The sequence below is a fragment of the Anneissia japonica genome, unplaced genomic scaffold (genome assembly GCF_011630105.1).
Source record: "Anneissia japonica isolate Jap-2015-1 unplaced genomic scaffold, ASM1163010v1 scaffold93_len1081246_cov171, whole genome shotgun sequence".
In the NCBI taxonomy this organism is placed as follows: domain Eukaryota; kingdom Metazoa; phylum Echinodermata; class Crinoidea; order Comatulida; family Comatulidae; genus Anneissia; species Anneissia japonica.
This window is the reverse complement of record NW_022726429.1, coordinates 750,861-767,628: the sequence shown is the minus strand read 5'-3', so window position 1 is coordinate 767,628 and position 16,768 is coordinate 750,861. Positions and strand designations below refer to the sequence as shown.

The 16,768-nt window shown below is 36.2% G+C and overlaps 1 protein-coding gene across 1 annotated transcript; it reads left to right on the top strand.

Moving 5' to 3' along the window:
- The first annotated feature begins 686 nt into the window (after positions 1–686).
- On the top strand, positions 687–16,351 carry LOC117113200 (mucin-17-like). The gene is made up of 18 exons (XM_033256488.1): positions 687–729; positions 3,268–3,444; positions 3,905–4,560; positions 5,463–5,532; positions 6,028–6,189; positions 6,990–7,121; positions 7,575–7,706; positions 7,879–8,012; positions 9,122–9,295; positions 9,682–9,802; positions 10,170–10,402; positions 11,619–11,685; positions 11,871–11,995; positions 12,554–12,734; positions 13,813–13,974; positions 14,494–14,903; positions 14,988–15,729; positions 16,326–16,351. The coding sequence occupies exons 1-18, from the start codon at positions 687–689 to the stop codon at positions 16,349–16,351; spliced, it is 3,747 nt and encodes a 1,248-aa protein (XP_033112379.1).
- Positions 16,352–16,768: the final 417 nt, after the last annotated feature.

The following is a 16,768-nucleotide window of genomic DNA, read 5'->3' as shown; positions in this document are numbered from 1 at the left end:
AGGTGATTATCATATACCATTTTTTTACATTGTTCATTATATTTTGTAATGAATAATTAATTATGGTTACGTTGTTACTAGATGTGTAAACAACTACATCATCAGCAAAAATGCTACAGATACCATTTCCGATAGATTGTGAAATATCATTAATAAATAAGAGAAAAAGAATAGGTCCTAGAACACTACCCTGAGGAACACCAATGTTAATGGAATTCAATTTTGATTTGCTATTATTGCAGTATACAAATTGTTTTCTATTTTTAAGATAGCTTTTGAACCATTCAATAGCATTTGGATTTACACCATAGTTAGCAAGTTTGTATAGTAGAATTGAGTGATCAATAGTGTCAAAGCACTTAGAAATATCTAAAAAACATGCTCCAATCATCTCGGAGTCATCCATGCATTCAAGCCATTCGTCAACGACTCTGTGTAAACATGTAACTGTAGAGTGATTCTTAAGAAACGCAAATTGATCAATATTGATTAAATCATAATCAATAAGATAGGAAGTCAATTGAGCTTGCACCTCTTTCTCAACAATCTTTGCAATATGACTTACAGTGGATATTGGTCTAAAGTTGCTCATACACTCTTTACTACCCTTTCCTTTATAAATTGGCGTTGTCCGCGCAATTTTCCAATCATCCGGAACACAGCCGGAAGTTAAAGAAAGGTTAAAAATGTGGCAAAGAGAAACAGAGATAAAGGGTGCCGCTAATCTAAGTAGTTTACTATCAAGGTCTAACACATCAATATTTTTTTCAGGTAGTTGTTTTAGTCTATCAAGTATGGTATGAACATTTATATAATCAAAGGAGAAGGAATATTCGCAAGGTGGATTTTTCCATTTTGGAAAATTGTTTCCAAAGGTTTTTGACATTTTTTCGCCAATATTAGTGAAATAATCATTGAAGTCATTACACTCGATATTAGAAGTATATGTGTTTTTCGTATTTTTACCCGTTAATTTACTTAATTCATTCCACATTTTTTTTGGATTTTTACTATATCTAATATTGATAGAGTTAAAGTAATCATATTTTGCCTTTTTAATCTTGGCATTTATCAAGTTTCTAAGCCGTTTATATTCTGATTTATGTTCAAGATTATTTATTAAATCGAAATTTGTTTTCCGAATTTTTTTATATTTCTTTTTATAAAGTGTAAACAAATACACTATTTATCAAATTACATTGATAGATTTTATTTTTTCCCCTATTAAAATCACATCATTAGAATTAAATTTTCATTACAATTACAACTACATTTCCATTTTGATATTTCAACAAAATCACATAAACATATATAATATTTTCAATCAATCACAAGTCAGACAGATATTCAGACATATTTAAATGTTTTATGGATTAGATACACAGTGATATTACTATTAGCTTTAGTAAAGGAATATAATTTATTTGTGGTAAGTCGTCGCTAATTTGAATAAATTATGAAAAAGTACTTAACATAATACTGTATTGAATAACCAAACCCTAACTGTTTACTGCTGGTACTGGTTGTAATAGCCGTCTTGAAGAAAGAAACTTGGAAACTTTAATAACACACAGATTTAACAAGGACAGGGGTAGATCCAGGTCCATCCCCTCGTCGGAGAGAGCTTCCCTCCCCCACCCCCCAATATAGGGGAAGAAAACCACAATTCGTCGGAGAGAAAAAAAAATGTTTTTGTATTTTCTACATATTAGTAGACCCAAAATGAATTAAATACGCCGTTAAAACAGCTAAATTGTCATATTTTTCGTGGGCTTGGCTCCAATAGATTATTTTCGAGAGATTTTGAGTGACGATCGACAGCACCCACTTTCTTCGTCGGGGAAATCGGACCCCCTGTCTGGCAAAACCTTGCGCCACCACTGAAGTAGGATGAAATTAAATTTGAAAAACAAACGTAGTCCTCATCGGGATCGAACGCAAGACCCTTCAAATTACCATTCCTGGAAAAATGAATTTTCACTATTTTCTTAAGGTACTGTGTACAGACCCATACAAAACATCTATGTTCGAATAAAGGACATAATAATACATCGTGTAGCATGGCTCTCAACGAATGTAGTCCTGTAAATAAATGAATAAAAGAAATTGTGTAATAAAATTCCTCTGGCGGGACTCGAACCTGCGACCTCTCGCTGTCAATGCGAGCGTCATAACCATTAGAGCACGGAGGCTTCATGGTTAAACAGATTATATAATATATATATATATATATTTTAATTTTACATATATATGTATATATATATATGTTTATATTATGTATATATATGCATATATATGTATATATGTATATATACATAAATGTATATATATGTGTATATATATATGTGTATATATATGTATATATATGTGTATTTATATATGTATATATATATGTATATATATATATAATGCATTTCGTCTTTAGCAAATCGCATTAGTTCACATTCTGTCTACAATATTTTTTTAATCTATCGTAAAATGTATTTCCATTTATTTGATTTCAAAGTGTTGGCCTTGCTATATGGTATTAAAACACGCCTAAATAGATCCCAGTAATTTGATTGTTTAATTTTGTACCACGTTACATTACTTATTTCGCCAATTTTATCGCTCATCGTTGAAATTTTATTCCACCTTGCCGTTTTTTAAATCCGAATCGTCCATTGCACGTTGCCTATGGATACGAAATGACTTCAATCTAATGCAATCCTTTGATTGGTTAAAAAGACTTTTTTTCTGAACTTGTCTTAGCGGTATACAATGTATTGAATATTTTGTTTACTGTAACAGCTGTAAAGTATTTTAAATGTGTGGATGATACCTAAAAAACTAGCTCAAATTTGCACAAAATCTGTGGTGCGGAATTCAGCTGTTATTTTCTGAAATGTGCAGACAGATTTCTAGCCTAGTCCTAGGCCTAGGTTTTGCGGGAGAGGATAGGCCTAGGCTGAACCGATCTATTTAGGTGTGTTATTAAAACAAGTAATGTTTGTTTATGGATGCAATGGAAAGAATATTATCTTGACTTTTCCATTCAAATAGGCTCCGCCTCGTTAAATGAAACAGTCAGTCTATGAATTCATGAAAATATTCTTCCCGTTGCATCATTATCTGTACAATATTTACTGTATATGATTATATATTATAACTGTAGCCTCTAGAAGGTCGTAGTAGCACATTTTCTTGACAACGAACTTCAAGACATAAAAAATAAATCATAGAAATAATGTATTCTTGTAAAACAACTTTTTGATATTTTTTATTAAGCTGATGTAACGACTACCATAGCAAATACCAAAGAGCACTTTACCATAGAATACGAAGAAACAACTTCAAGTGATTCATCAACTAACTATAATACTGAGGAAGTGTCGAACAAAGCAAACACTTCTCCCTCAACAACTAATAAAATAAGTGTACCAGAAACAACATTTTCAAAAAATGGTGATCAATATACAACTGAATTGACGTCAAAGGATGAAAATTCAACAACATTAGAAACAACAGATAAGGCATATTTTACAACAAAACAACTCATTAGATACAACAAATAATGATGTGACAAGTGCAACTAGACTTACTTCATTGGTTGATCAAAAAACGTCAACAACAGTAGATGTTTCGACAACAGAAGAAATAACAAGTGAAGTTGAGCTGGCAACACTACTTGATGTAACAACGATACTATCAACAACGACAGATGATTTGAAAACAGTAGACGAGGTAACACAATAATATATCACAACTGATAAAGTAACAAGTGGAACTGAGCTAACTACATTACATGATGCAACAACGACACCATCAACAATGGCAGGTGATTTGACAACAGTAGAGGCAATAACATCAGTATATATCATAACTGATGGAGTAACAAGTTAAGCTGAGTAAACAACACTACTAGAAGTAACAACGTTACCATCCACAACGGCAGATGATTTGACAACTGTAGATGAGTTGAAAACAGTAGAACAGGTATCCTCAAAAGATATCACAACCGATAAAGAAACAAGTGATAGTGAACTAACTACATTGGTTGATGTAACACCCAAACCATCAACAACGGTAAATGATTTGACAAAAGTAGAAGAGGTAACACCAATAGAAATCTCAACCAATAAAGTATCAAGTGAAGTTCAGCTAACAACACTAATTCATGTAACAACAATACCATTGACAACAGTTGGTGATTTGACAACAGTAGAGGAGGTAACCTCAATAGATATCACAGCTGTGGAAGCAACAAATGAAATTGAGATAACCACATTACTTGATACAACAAGGATACAAGCAACAACGGCAGATGATTCGACAACAGTAGAGGAGGTAACATTCATTGCTATCACAACAGACGAAATAACAAGTGACACTGACCTAACTACACAATTTGACTTAACGACGATACCGTCGACAAAAGTAGTTGATTTGACAACAGTAGACGATTTAGCATCAGTAGCTATCACAACCGATGAAGTAATAAATGAGCCTGAGCAAACTACATTTGTTGATGCAAAAGCCACACTATTGACAACGGTTGATGATTTGACAACAATAGGAAAGGTAACATCTAGAGATATCACAACCTCTAAAGTAACGAGTGATGCTGATCAAACTACCTTGCTTGATGCATCAACGATACCATCGACAACAGTACATGATTTGACAACGGTAGAGGAGCTAACATCAATAGATATCACAACTAATGAGTTAACGAGTGAAGTAGAGCTTACAACACTAATTGATATAACAACAATACCATCGACAACGGTTGGTGATTTGACAACAGTAGATGAGCTAACCTCAATATATATTATAGCTGATGAAGTAACAAGTGAAGCTGAGCGAACTACATTTTTTGATGTAACAACCATACCGTCGACAAGAGTAGATGATTTGACAATATTAGAAGAGGTAACATCCACTGGTATCACCACCGCTGAATTAACAAGTGATGCTGATCAAACTACCTAGCTTGATTCATCAACGATACCATCGACAAAAGTAGATGATTTGACAACGGTAGAGGAGCTAACATCAATAGATATCACAACTAATGAGTTAACGAGAGAAGTTGAGCTAACAACACTAATTGATATAACAACAATACCATCGACAACGGTTGGTGATTTGACAACAGAAGATGAGGTAACCTCAATAGATATTACAGCTGATGAAGTAACAAGTGAAGCTGAGCGAACTACATTTGTTGATGTAACAACCATACCGTCGACAAGAGTAGATGATTTGACAATATTAAAAGAGGTAACATCAATTTGTATCACAACCGCTGAAGTAACGAGTATGCTGATCAAACTACCTTGCTTGATGCATCAACGATATCATCGACAACAGTAGATGATTTGACAACGGTTAAGAAGCTAACATCGATAGCTATCACAACTAATGAGTTAACGAGTGAAGTTGAGCTAACAACACTAATTGATATAACAACAATACCATAGACAGCGGTTCGTGATTTGACAACAGTAGATAAGGTAACCTCAACAGACATGACAGCTGATGAAGTAACAAGTGAAGCTGAGCGAACTACATTTTTTGATGCAACAACCATACAGTTGACAACAGTAGATGATTTGACAACATTAGAGAAGGTAACATCCATTACTATCACAACCGCTGAAGTAACGAGTGACACTAACCTAACCTGTCTCTTATACACATCTAGATGTGTATAAGAGACAACAGCTGATGAAGTAACAAGTGAAGCTGAGCGAACTACATTTTTTGATGTAACAACCATACCGTCGACAAGAGTAGATGATTTGACAATTTTAGAAGAGGTAACATCCATTGGTATCACAACCGCTGAAGTAACAAGTGATGCTGATCAAACTACCTAGCTTGATTCATCAACGATACCATCGACAACAGTAGATGATTTGACAACGGTAGAGGAGCTAACATCAATAGATATCACAACTAATGAGTTAACGAGAGAAGTTGAGCTAACAACACTAATTGATATAACAACAATACCATCGACAACGGTTGGTGATTTGACAACAGAAGATGAGGTAACCTCAATAGATATTACAGCTGATGAAGTAACAAGTGAAGCTGAGCGAACTACATTTGTTGATGTAACGACGATACCGTCGACAAGAGTAGATGATTTGACAATATTAGAAGAGGTAACATCCATTGGTATCACAACCGCTGAAGTAACGAGTGATGCTGATCAAACTACTTTGCTTGATGCATCAACGATATCATCGACAACAGTAGAGGATTTGAGAACGGTTAAGAAGCTAACATCAATAGATATCACAACTAATGAGTTAACGAGTGAAGTTGAGCTAACAACACAAATTGATATAACAACAATACCATAGACAGCGGTTCGTGATTTGACAACAGTAGATAAGGTAACCTCAACAGACATGACAGCTGATGAAGTAACAAGTGAAGCTGAGCGAACTACATTTGTTGATGCAACAACCATACAGTGGACAACAGTAGATGATTTGACAACATTAGAGAAAATAACATCCATTACTATCACAACCGCTGAAGTAACGAGTGACACTAACCTAACTACACCATTTGATTTAACGACGATACTGTCGACAAAATTGATTCTACAAAAGTAGACGATTTAGCATCAGTAGCTATCACAACCAATGAAGTAACAAGTGAGGATGAGCAAACTACATTTGTTGATGCAAAAGCCACACCATTGACAACGGTTGATGATTTGACAACAATAGGAAAGGTAACATCTATAGATATCACAACCGCTAAAGTAACGAGTGATGCTGATCAAACTACCTTGCTTGATGCATCAACGATACCATCGACAACAGTAGATGATTTGACAACGGTAGAGGAGCTAACACCAATAGATATCACAACTAATGAGTTAACGAGTGAAGTTGAGCTAACAACACTAATTGATATAACAACAATACCATCGACAACGGTTGGTGATTTGACAACAGTAGATGAGGTAACCTCAATATATATTACAGCTGATGAAGTAACAAGTGAAGCTGAGCGAACTACATTTTTTGATGTAACAACCATACCGTCGACAAGAGTAGATGATTTGACAATATTAGAAGAGGTAACATCCATTGGTATCAACACCGCTGAAGTAACGAGTGATGCTGATCAAACTACCTTGCTTGATGCATCAACGATACCATCGACAACAGTAGATGATTTGACAACGGTAGAGGAGCTAACATCAATAGATATCACAACTAATGAGTTAACGAGAGAAGTTGAGCTAACAACACTAATTGATATAACAACAATACCATCGACAACGGTTGGTGATTTGACAACAGTAGAGGATTTAACCTCAATAGATATCACAGCTGATGAAGTAACAAGTAAAGCTGAGCGAACTACATTTGTTGATGCAACAACCATACCACCGACAACAGTAGATGATTTGACATCGGTAGAGGAGCTTACATCAATAGATATCACAACTAATGAGTTAACGAGTGAAGTTGAGCTAACAACACTAATTGATATAACAACAATACCATCGACAACGGTTGGTGATTTGACAACAGAAGATGAGGTAACCTCAATAACTATTACAGTTGATGAAGTAACAAGTGAAGCTGAGCGAACTACATTTTTTGATGTAACAACCATACCGTCAACAAGAGTAGATGATTTGACAATATTAGAAGACGTAACAACCATTGGTATCACCACCGCTGAAGTAACAAGTGATGCTGATCAAACTACCTTGCTTGATTCATCAACGATACCATCGACAACAGTAGATGATTTGACAACGGTAGAGGAGCTAACGTGAGCTAACAACACTAATTGATATAACAACAATACCATCGACAACGGTTGGTGATTTGACAACAGAAGATTATGTAACCTCAATAGATATTACAGCTGATGAAGTAACAAGTGAAGCTGAGCGAACTACATTTTTTGATGTAACAACCATACCGTCGATAAGAGTAGATGATTTGACTATATTAGAAGAGGTAACATCCATTGGTATCACAACCGCTGAAGTAACGAGTGATGCTGATCAAACTACCTTGCTTGATGCATCAACGATATCATCGACAACAGTAGATGATTTGATAACGGTAAAGAAGCTAACATCGATAGATATCACAACTAATGAGTTTTCGAGTGAAATTGAGCTAACAACACTAATTGATATAACAACAATACCATAGACAGCGGTTCGTGATTTGACAACAGTAGATGAGGTAACCTCAACAGACATGACAGCTGATGAAGTAACAAGTGAAGCTGAGCGAACTACATTTGTTGATGCAACAACCATACAGTTGACAACAGTAGATGATTTGACAACATTAGAGAAGGTAACATCCATTACTATCACAACCGCTGAAGTAACGAGTGACACTAACCTAACTACACCATTTGATTTAACGACGATACTGTCGACAACAATGATTCTACAACAGTAGACGATTTAGCATCAGTAGCTATCACAACCGATGAAGTAACAAGTGAGGATGAGCAAACTACATTTGTTGATGCAAAAGCCACACCATAGACAACGGTTGATGATTTGACAACAATAGGAAAGGTAAAATCTATAAATATCATAACCGCTAAAGTAACGAGTGATGCTGATCAAACTACCTTGCTTGATGCATCAACGATACCATCGACAACAGTAGATGATTTGACAACGGTAGAGGAGCTAACATCAATAGATATCACAACTAATGAGTTAACGAGTGAAGTTGAGCTAACAACACTAATTGACATAACAACAATACCATCGACAAGGGTTTGTGATTTAACAGCAGTAGAGGAGGTAACCTCAATATATATTACAGCTGATGAAGTAACAAGTGAAGCTGAGCGAACTACATTTTTTGATGTAACAACCATACCGTCGACAAGAGTAGATGATTTAACAGTATTAGAAGAGGTAACATCCATTGGTATCACAACCGCTGAAGTAACGAGTGATGCTGATCAAACTACTTTGCTTGATGCATCAACGATTCCATCGACGACAGTAGATGATTTGAAAACGGTAGAGGAGTTAAGATCAATAGATATCACAACTAATGAGTTAACGAGTGAAGTTAAGCTAACAACACTAATTGATATAACAACAATACCATCGACAAAGGTTGATGATTTGACAACAGTAGAGGAGGTAACCTCAATAGATATCACAGCTGATAAAGTAACAAGTGAAGCTGAGCGAACAACATTTTATGAAGTAACAACCATACCGTCGACAAGAGTAGATAATTTGACAACATTAGACGAGGTAACATCCATTGGTATCACAACCGCTGAAGTAACGAGTGATGCTGATCAAACTACCTTGCTTGATGCATCAACGATACAAAAGTACACGATTTAACATCAGTAGCTATCACAACCGATGAAGTAACATGTGAGGATGAGCAAACTACATTTTTTGATGCAAAGGCCAAACCATTGACAACGGTTGATGACTTGACAACAATAGGAAAGGTAACATCTATAGATATCACAATTGCTAAAGTAACGAGTGATGCTGATCAAACTACCTTGTTTGATGCATCAACGATACCACCGATGACAGTAGATGATTTGACAACGGTAGAGGAGCTAACATCAATAGATATCACAACTAATGAGTTAACGAGTGAAGTTGAGCTAACAACACTAATTAATATAAAAACAATACCATCGACAAAGGTTGGTGATTTAACAGCAGTAGATGAGGTAACCTCAATAGATATCACGGCTAATGAAGTAACAAGTGAAGCTGTGCGAACTACATGTTTTAATGTAACAACAATACCATCGACAACGGTTGGTGATTTGACAACAGAAGATTAGGTAACCTCAATAGATATTACAGCTGATGAAGTAACAAGTGAAGCTGAGCGAACTACATTTTTTGATGTAACAACCATACCGTCGATAAGAGTAGATGATTTGACAATATTAGAAGAGGTAACATCCATTGGTATCACAATCGCTGAAGTAACGAGTGATGCTGATCAAACTACCTTGCTTGATGCATCAACGATACCATCGACGACAGTAGATGATTTGAAAACGGTAGAGGAGCTAACATCACTAGATATCACAACTAATGAGTTAACGAGTGAAGTTGAGCTAACAACACTAATTGATATAACAACAATACCATCGACAAAAAATTGATGATTTTACAACAGTAAAGGAGGTAAACTCAATAGATATCACAGCTGATAAAGTAACAAGTGAAGCTGAGCGAACAACATTTTTTGAAGTAACAACCATACCGTCGACAAGAGTAGATAATTTGACAACATTAGAGGAGGTAACATCCACTGGTATCACAACCGCTGAAGTAACGAATGATGCTGATCAAACTACCTTGCTTGATGCATCAGCGATACCATGGACGACAGTAGATGATTTGAAAACGGTAGAGGAGCTAACATCAATAGATATCACAACTAATGAGTTAACGAGTGAAGTTGAGCTAACAACACTAATTGATATAACAACAATACCATTGACAGCGGTTCGTGATTTGACAACAGTGGATGAGGTAACCTTAATAGATATCACAACTGATGAAGTAACAAGTGAAGCTGAGCGAACTACATTTTTTTATGTAACAACCATACCGTCGACAAGAGTAGATGATTTGACAACATTAGAGGAGGTAACAAAGTAACGAGTGATGCTGATCAAACTACCTTGCTTGATGCATCAACGATACCATCGACAACAGTACATGATTTGACAACGGTAGAGGAGCTAACCTGAATAGATATCACAGCTTATAAAGTAACAAGTGAAGCTGAGCGAACTACATTTTTTGAAGTAACAACCATACCGTCGACAAGAGTAGATAATTTGACAACATTAGAGGAGGTAACATCCATTGGTATCACAACCGCTGAAGTAACGAGTGATGCTGATCAAACTACCTTTCTTGATGCATCAACGATACCATCGACGACAGTAGATGATTTGAAAACGGTAGAGGAGCTAACATCAATAGATATCACAACTAATGAGTTAACGAGTGAAGTTGAGCTAACAAAACTAATTGATTTAACAACAATACCATCGACAGTGGTTCGTGATTTGACAACAGTAGATGAGGTAACCTCAATAGATATCACAGCTGATGAAGTAACAAGTGAAGCTGAGCGAACTACATGTTTTAATGTAAAAACCACACCGTCGACAAGAGTAGATGATTTGACAACATTAGAGGAGGTAACATCCATTGGTATCACAACCGCTAAAGTAACGAGTGATGCTGATCAAACTACCTTGCTTGATGTATCAACGATACAACAGTACACGACTTAACATCAGTAGCTATCACAACCGATGAAGTAACAAGTGAGGATGAGCAAACTACATTTTTTGATGCAAAGGCCAAACCATTGACAACGGTTGATGACTTGACAACAATAGAAAAGGTAACATCTATTACTATCACAACCGCTGAAGTATCGAGTGATGCTGATCAAACTACCTTGCTTGATGCATCAACGATATCATCGACAACAGTAGATGATTTGACAACGATTAAGAAGCTAACATCGATAGATATCACAACTAATGAGTTAACGAGTGAAGTTGAGCTAACAACACTAATTGATATAACAACAATACCATAGACAGCGGTTCGTGATTTGACAGTAGATAAGGTAACCTCAACAGACATGACAGCTGATGAAGTAACAAGTGAAGCTGAGCGAACTACATTTGTTGATGCAACAACCATACAGTTGACAACAGTAGATGATTTGACAACATTAGAGAAGGTAACATCCATTACTATCACAACCGCTGAAGTAACGAGTGACACTAACCTAACTACACCATTTGATTTAACGACGATACTGTCGACAACAATGATTCTACAACAGTAGACGATTTAGCATCAGTAGCTATCACAACCGATGAAGTAACAAGTGAGGATGAGCAAACTACATTTTTGGATGCAAAGGCCAAACCATTGACAACGGTTGATGACTTGACAACAATAGGAAAGGTAACATCTATAGATATCACAACCGCTAAAGTAACGAGTGATGCTGATCAAACTACCTTGTTTGATGCATCAACGATACCACCGATGACAGTAGATGATTTGACAACGGTAGAGGAGCTAACATCAATAGATATCACAACTAATGAGTTAACGAGTGAAGTTGAGCTAACAACACTAATTGATATAAGAACAATACTATCGACAAAGGTTGGTGATTTAACAGCAGTGGAGGAGGTAACCTCAATAGATATCACGGCTAATGAAGTAACAAGTGAAGCTGTGCGAACTACATGTTTTAATGTAACAACAATACCGTCGACAGGAGTAGATGATTTGACAACATTAGAGGAGGTAACATCCATTGGTATCACAACCGCTGAAGTAACAAGTGATGCTGATCAAACTACCTTGCTTGATGCATCAACGATACCATCGACGACAGTAGATGATTTGAAAACGGTAGAGGAGCTAACATCAATAGATATCACAACTAATGAGTTAACGAGTGAAGTTGAGCTAACAACAATAATTGATATAACAACAATACCATCGACAAAGGTTGATGATTTTACAACAGTAAAGGAGGTAACCTCAATAGATATCACAGCTGATAAAGTAACAAGTGAAGCTGAGCGAACAACATTTTTTGAAGTAACAACAATACCGTCGACAAGAGTAGATAATTTGACAACATTAGATGAGTTAACATCCATTGGTATCACAACCGCTGAAGTAACGAGTGATGCTGATCAAACTACCTTGCTTGATGCATCAACGATACCATCGACGACAGTAGATGATTTGAAAACGGTAGAGGAGCTAACGTCAATAGATATCACAACTAATGAGTTAACGAGTGAAGTTGAGCTAACAACACTAATTGATATAACAACAATACCATCGACAAAGGTTGATGAGTTTACAACAGTAAAGGAGGTAACCTCAATAGATATCACAGCTGATAAAGTAACAAGTGAAGCTGAGCGAACAACATTTTTTGAAGTAACAACCATACCGTCGACAAGAGTATATAATTTGACAACATTAGAGGAGGTAACATCCATTGGTATCACAACCGCTGAAGTAACGAGTGATGCTGATCAAACTACCTTGCTTGATGCATCAACGATACCATCGACGACAGTAGATGATTTGAAAACGGTAGAGAAGCTAACATCAATAGATATCACAACTAATGAGTTAACGAGTGAAGTTGAGCTAACAACACTAATTGATATAACAACAATACCATCGACAGCGGTTCGTGATTTGACAACAGTAGATGAGGTAACCTCAATAGATATCACAACTGATGAAGTAACAAGTGAAGCTGAGCGAACTACATTTTTTTGTGTAACAACCATACCGTCGACAAGAGTAGATGATTTGACAACATTAGAGGAGGTAACAAAGTAACGAGTGATGCTGATCAAACTACCTTGCTTGATACATCAACGATACCATCGAAAACAGTACATGATTTGACAACGGTAGAGGAGCTAACATCAATAGATATCACAACTAATGATTTAACGAGTGTAGTTGAGCTAACAACACTAATTGATATAACAACAATACCATCGACAGCGGTTGGTGATTTGACAACAGTAGATGAGGTAACCTCAATAGATATCACAGCTGATAAAGTAACAAGTGAAACTGAGCGAACTACATTTTTTGAAGTAACAACCATACCGTCGACAAGAGTAGATAATTTGACAACATTAGGGGAGGTAACATCTATTGGTGTCACAACCGCTAAAGTAACGAGTGATGCTGATCAAACTACCTTGCTGGATACATCAACGATACAACAGTACACGATTTAACATCAGTAGCTATCACAACCGATGAAGTAACAAGTGAGGATGAGCAAACTACATTTTTTGATGCAAAGGCAAAACCATTGACAACGGTTGATGACTTGACAACAATAGAAAAGGTAACATCTATAGATATCACAACCGCTAAAGTAACGAGTGATGCTGATCAAACTACCTTGCTTGATGCATCAACGACACCACCGACGACAGTAGATGATTTGACAACGGTAGAGGAGCTAACATCAATAGATATCACAACTAATGAGTTAACGAGTGAAGTTGAGCTAACAACACTAATTGATATAACAAAAATACCATCGACAAAGGTTGGTGATTTAACAGCAGTAGAGTAGGTAACCTCAATAGATATCCCGGCTAATGAAGTAACAAGTGAAGCTGTGCGAACTACATGTTTTAATGTAACAACCATACCGTCGACAAGAGTAGATGATTTGACAACATTAGAGGAGGTAACATCCATTGGTATCACAACCGCTGAAGTAACGAATGATGCTGATCAAACTACCTTGCTTGATGCATCAACGATACTATCGACGACAGTAGATGATTTGAAAACGGTAGAGGAGCTAACATCAATAGATATCACAACTAATGAGTTAATGAGTGAAGTTGAGCTAACAACACTAATTGATATAACAACAATACCATCGACAGCGGTTCGTGATTTGACAACAGGAGATGAGGTAACCTCAATATATATCACAGCTGATGAAGTAACAAGTGAGGCTGAGCGAACTACATTTGTTAATGACACAATCATACCGTGGACAAGAGTAGATGATTTGAAAACATTAGAGGAGGTAACATCCATTGCTATCACAAGCGCTGAAGTAACGAGTGATGCTGGTCAAACTACCTTGATTGATGCATCAACGATAACATCGACGACAGTAGATGATTTGACAACAGTAGAGGAGCTAACATCGATATATATCACAACTAATGAGTTAACGAGTGAAGTTGATCTAACAACATTAATTGATATAACAACAATACAATCGACAGCGGTTGGTGATTTGACAACAGTAGAGGAGGTAACCTCAATAGATACCACAGCTGATGAAGTAAGAAGTAAAGCTGAGCGAACTACATTTGTTGATGCAACAACCATACCGTCGACAACAGTAGATGATTTGACAACATTACAGGAGGTAACATCCAATGCTATCACAACCATTGAAATAACAAGCGATACTGACCTAACTACACCATTTGATTTAACGACGATACCGTCGACAACAATTGATTTTTCTAAAACAGTAGACGATTTAACATCAATAGCTATCACAACCGATGAAGTAACAAGTGAGAATGAGCAAACTACATTTGTTGAGGCAAAAACCATACCATCGACAACGGTTGATGATTTGACAACAATAGGAAAGTTAACATCTATAGATATCACAACCGCTAAAGTAACGAGTGATGCTGATCAAATTACCTTGATTGATGCATCAACCATACCATCGACGACAGTAGATGATTTGACAACGTTCGAGGAGCTTACCACAATAGATATCACAACTAATGAGTTAACGAGTGAAGTTGAGCTAACTACACTAATTAATATAACAAAAATACCATCGACAACAGTAGATGATTATACAACAGTAGACGATTTAACATCAATACCTATCACAACCGATGAAGTAACAAGTGAAGCTGAGCGAATTACATTTGTTTATGCAACAACCATACCGTTGACAACAGTAGATGATTTGACAACAATTGAAAAGGTAACATCTATAGATATCACAACCGCTAAAGTAACGATTGATGCTGATCAAAAAACCTTGATTGATGCATCAACGATACCATCGACGTCAGTAGATGATTTGACAACGTTAGAGGAGCTGACATCTATAGATATAACAACTAATGAGTTAACGAGTGAAGTTGAGCTAACAACACTAATTGATATAACAACAATACTGAATTGGAAAAGGACTAAATTGACCAGCTGAATTCGCTCTGTATTGCACAACTTGCGTCGCATACAATTGGAACTGACGGCAGTTGTTGAATGGAGAGAGTAAGGTAGAAGCAAGAAGGGAAACATTTGACCACGTTTGGTTTATATTTAAATAACTTAATGTTTGTTGTTTTAAAACTTAATTGGATTGGACAGTTGCTTTATGCATGTTGGATGACCGTGTGAGTTATACATAATTGTTTTGATTATTTACTACAGTTCATTATTATAACTACAAATGTGTTGGGCCTAGGCCTAACAGTCAGTGATGAATCGCCTCATCTTACATACATACAGTACATGATCGTTGCCAATGGCAACATTGGCATTCAGGAGTGTGTCTCCTGATGAGTAGTTAGTCGTAGCCTAAGCCTATGGCTGCAGAGCAGTACCTTTTATAAAGTTGTTGATACTGTAATAATATATAAAATAGTTTAAATCAGTATGAGGTGACTTAGTTGAATTTAGTACTGCATAGTTTGTTATTGTTACACAGTATTTTGATATGTTGCAGGTTTTACTGATAGAATAAAGAGGTGAAAGCACTAAGTCCAAACAGATCCTGTATCAATTTGTCTAATCCAAATTAGTAAAACACGTACCAACAACTACAATGACGGAATTGAACAACCTCAGTTCAGATGAACTGACTGCGAAGTATAGAGCTTTGAAAGGCCATCTAACCCGAGCTATTGACCGATTTAATAGAGTGATGGGAAGAAGTGACTACAGCGTAATTAAAGATGTTTTCGAAGATATTCAAATGAAGACCAAGAGGATGTCCATGGTATTAGATGCTATGACAGTAGTAGATCCAAGTAAAGAGGATACAGTTGCACAGTCCCACGAAACACTGATGGATACAATTGATGATGTAGAAACAAGGTACCAAGACAAAATTCAACAACATAATCCACAGGCGGAAGAGAACCATTCATCACATGACACTGAATTGAC

Excerpts from the sequence above, each read along its gene's own strand:
- LOC117113200 (XM_033256488.1), top strand. The coding sequence starts at position 687 with ATGTGGCAAAGAGAAACAGAGATAAAGGGTGCCGCTAATCTAA. Across the intron at positions 5,533-6,027 it reads GACAGCTGATGAAGTAACAA|AAGATGAGGTAACCTCAATA; the intron begins GTGAAGCTGAGC and ends ATTTGACAACAG. Across the intron at positions 6,190-6,989 it reads CACAACCGCTGAAGTAACGA|CTGATGAAGTAACAAGTGAA; the intron begins GTGATGCTGATC and ends TATATATTACAG.